This window comes from Penaeus japonicus, unplaced genomic scaffold, assembly GCF_977035675.1.
Source record: "Penaeus japonicus unplaced genomic scaffold, GWHDUDI00000001_assembly GWHDUDI00000007, whole genome shotgun sequence".
NCBI classification, from domain to species: Eukaryota; Metazoa; Arthropoda; class Malacostraca; order Decapoda; family Penaeidae; genus Penaeus; species Penaeus japonicus.
In genome coordinates this window covers 24,836,431-24,838,930 of record NW_028234409.1, presented here as the reverse complement: position 1 = coordinate 24,838,930, position 2,500 = coordinate 24,836,431, and the positions used below count along the sequence as shown (strand labels likewise).

General features: G+C 33.8%; 1 protein-coding gene across 2 annotated transcripts in view; it reads right to left on the bottom strand.

Annotated features, from left to right (window-relative positions):
* The window catches only part of LOC122259178 (uncharacterized), a 27,497-nt gene that overhangs the window by 9,087 nt on the left and 15,910 nt on the right, over nt 1-2,500 (bottom strand). For both annotated transcript variants that reach the window (XM_043025764.2, XM_043025765.2), the window contains exons 5-6: nt 1,389-1,499; nt 1-119 (exon numbers count right to left, since the gene is read on the bottom strand). The exon at nt 1-119 is cut by the window's left edge and continues 118 nt beyond it. In XM_043025764.2, the coding sequence (XP_042881698.2) occupies nt 1-119; nt 1,389-1,499 (230 nt within the window). The remainder of the gene's footprint in view (nt 120-1,388; nt 1,500-2,500) is intronic.

Here is a 2,500-nt window from a genome sequence, read left to right as displayed (position 1 = left end):
GTCCACCACGCGCACGGCCTCTCCGCGCTCCGAGGGTGACTGTGCGCTGTAGTGTTGCGCCGAGGACGTCTCCAGGACCCTGTCGCCGTCCATCCACCGAACCACGGGCGGCGGGTGACCTGGAAGGCGAGACCTGGGATGCAATAGGTCGAAGGAGTTGGTGGCAGGAGGGCGGGGGTTCTGCTGGAGGGTTGACGCGTCTATATGTGTCTGTGTATGTGCGTGTTTGTATTTACGTGTACATGAGATGCTGGTACGTGCTTGTACTCGTGTGAGTTTCTACATGTCTCTCTGCCGCCCAACCAGACCTGCATGCCGCCCGTCTAACATGGAATATCAAACGGACGGCCCTAGTTAGTCCCGAGTCAGATTGACCTTCCCAAACCCCACGCAGGGAGTCCCCGGTCCTCATCCCTCTGTGAGATCCGCCTTCTGAAGGACTGAAGGACTGAAGGCCCTCTCATCCCGCCGCCCTCAGTGCCTTCCGTGATTTCTCAGAGGCCATCGCGGGGTGGCGTGCCTCGGCTCAGCGCTCATTAGTGCCTCAATTATAGGATAATCCCTTACGTGCAGGTGGTATCATATGGGTGTGCTAGTATTAAGGACTTTTGAATAATGGCGCACTTTAATATGTTTTGGTGTATAAAACTTTATTTCTATCCTATTGTCATGATGGTAGTTGTGGTAGTAGTTATTTTATCTATATGTTTTGTATTATGTTCTGAGGGGAAGGAGCCCATGTATATTCATATATATATATATATATATATATATATATATATATATATATATGTATATATATATTCATATATATACATATATATACATTATAATATATATATATATATATATATATATATATAATATACATACATATATATATATTATATATATATATATATATATATTATATATATATATATATTATATATATATATATATATACACTGATTATTAAAACACTCGTCGAAGGTTTGGGTTATATATTGCTGAAAATAAGAAAAAGTCAATATCAATGGTACTACTACTACTACTACTTCTTATATAAAACTCTACTACTGTAATACAATTACTACCATCTCCACCACTACTACTAGTACAAATATCCCCACCACTACTACATGTATTTCTACAACCCCCGCAACTGCTACAACAACAACAACAACCATTCACAAATCAATCAAACTCCCCGACCTCACCAGACCCAATAACTCATCCATCCCAAACCCATTTCCTAGACACAGACGCTACTAGAAATTCCGACACGAAAAACTACTCAGTCGAGCTAAGTAACGAAGCTAAGGGCAGCAGCCGCACCTCTTAATGAATGAATGAATCAATCAATCACAGGTAATGAAGCCCAGATAATGAAGCAACGAAGCACTCACCACCGTACGCCCGACACGACAGCATGACTCGGGATAACAGCTTGTATGGTCCCACGACCTTCCCGATCATGGTTCCATAGGCGTCGAAGACCTCCAGGTCTCGAATCTCTTCTGGATTGGTGGAGAAATCACGGTTGTTGTGAGGATTAGGATATTATTATTATTGATATGGATAACAATATTGATGTTGATGATAATAGTGATAATGATATAATGATGATAATAGCAATAAGGATTGCAATGATAATGATAACAATATTGATAATGATGATGATAGTGATAATGATATAATGATGATAATAGCAATAAGGATTGCAATGATAATGATAACAACGATATTGATAAGAATTATAATGATAATGGTAATAGAAATAATGGTGATAATAATGATGATAATAATTATAATGATATGATAGTGAGGATTATGATAATAATGATAATAATTATTATAATAATAATAGTAATATTGATAATAATGATGACGATAATAATGATGATAATAATAATGATAATGATGATAATAATGTTGATAATAATAATGATGATGATAATAACAATAATAATATCAATGATAATAATAATAAAAATAATGATAATAATAATAGTTTTAATAATGATAACAATAGTAATTACTGTAATGGTCATGATAAAAAAGTAATAATGATGATAATGATAATTACAATAATGGTAATAATAATGATGATAATGACATAGTAATAATGATAATGACAAGAATAATATGATAATAATAAAGATAATGAGGATGATAGTAATAATAATGATGATAATAATAATGATAATAATAATAATAACAATAATGATAATAATAATGATAATAATGATAATGGTAATAATAACGATATTAATGAAATTCATCGTGGCAATAATGTAAACAACAACAACAATTAAAAAGAATAAATGAACTAATAACAAAAGTAATAACTGACTGAATATGATGCAACTGCTATTATATTACTACTATCAATGATTATAATTGCGATGTAAATAATAATGATTATAATAATGGTGACAAAAACAGTATTAATCATAATGGTGTTAAAAACAACAACGTTAATAATACTGACAACAACAACAACAACAATAATGATCAT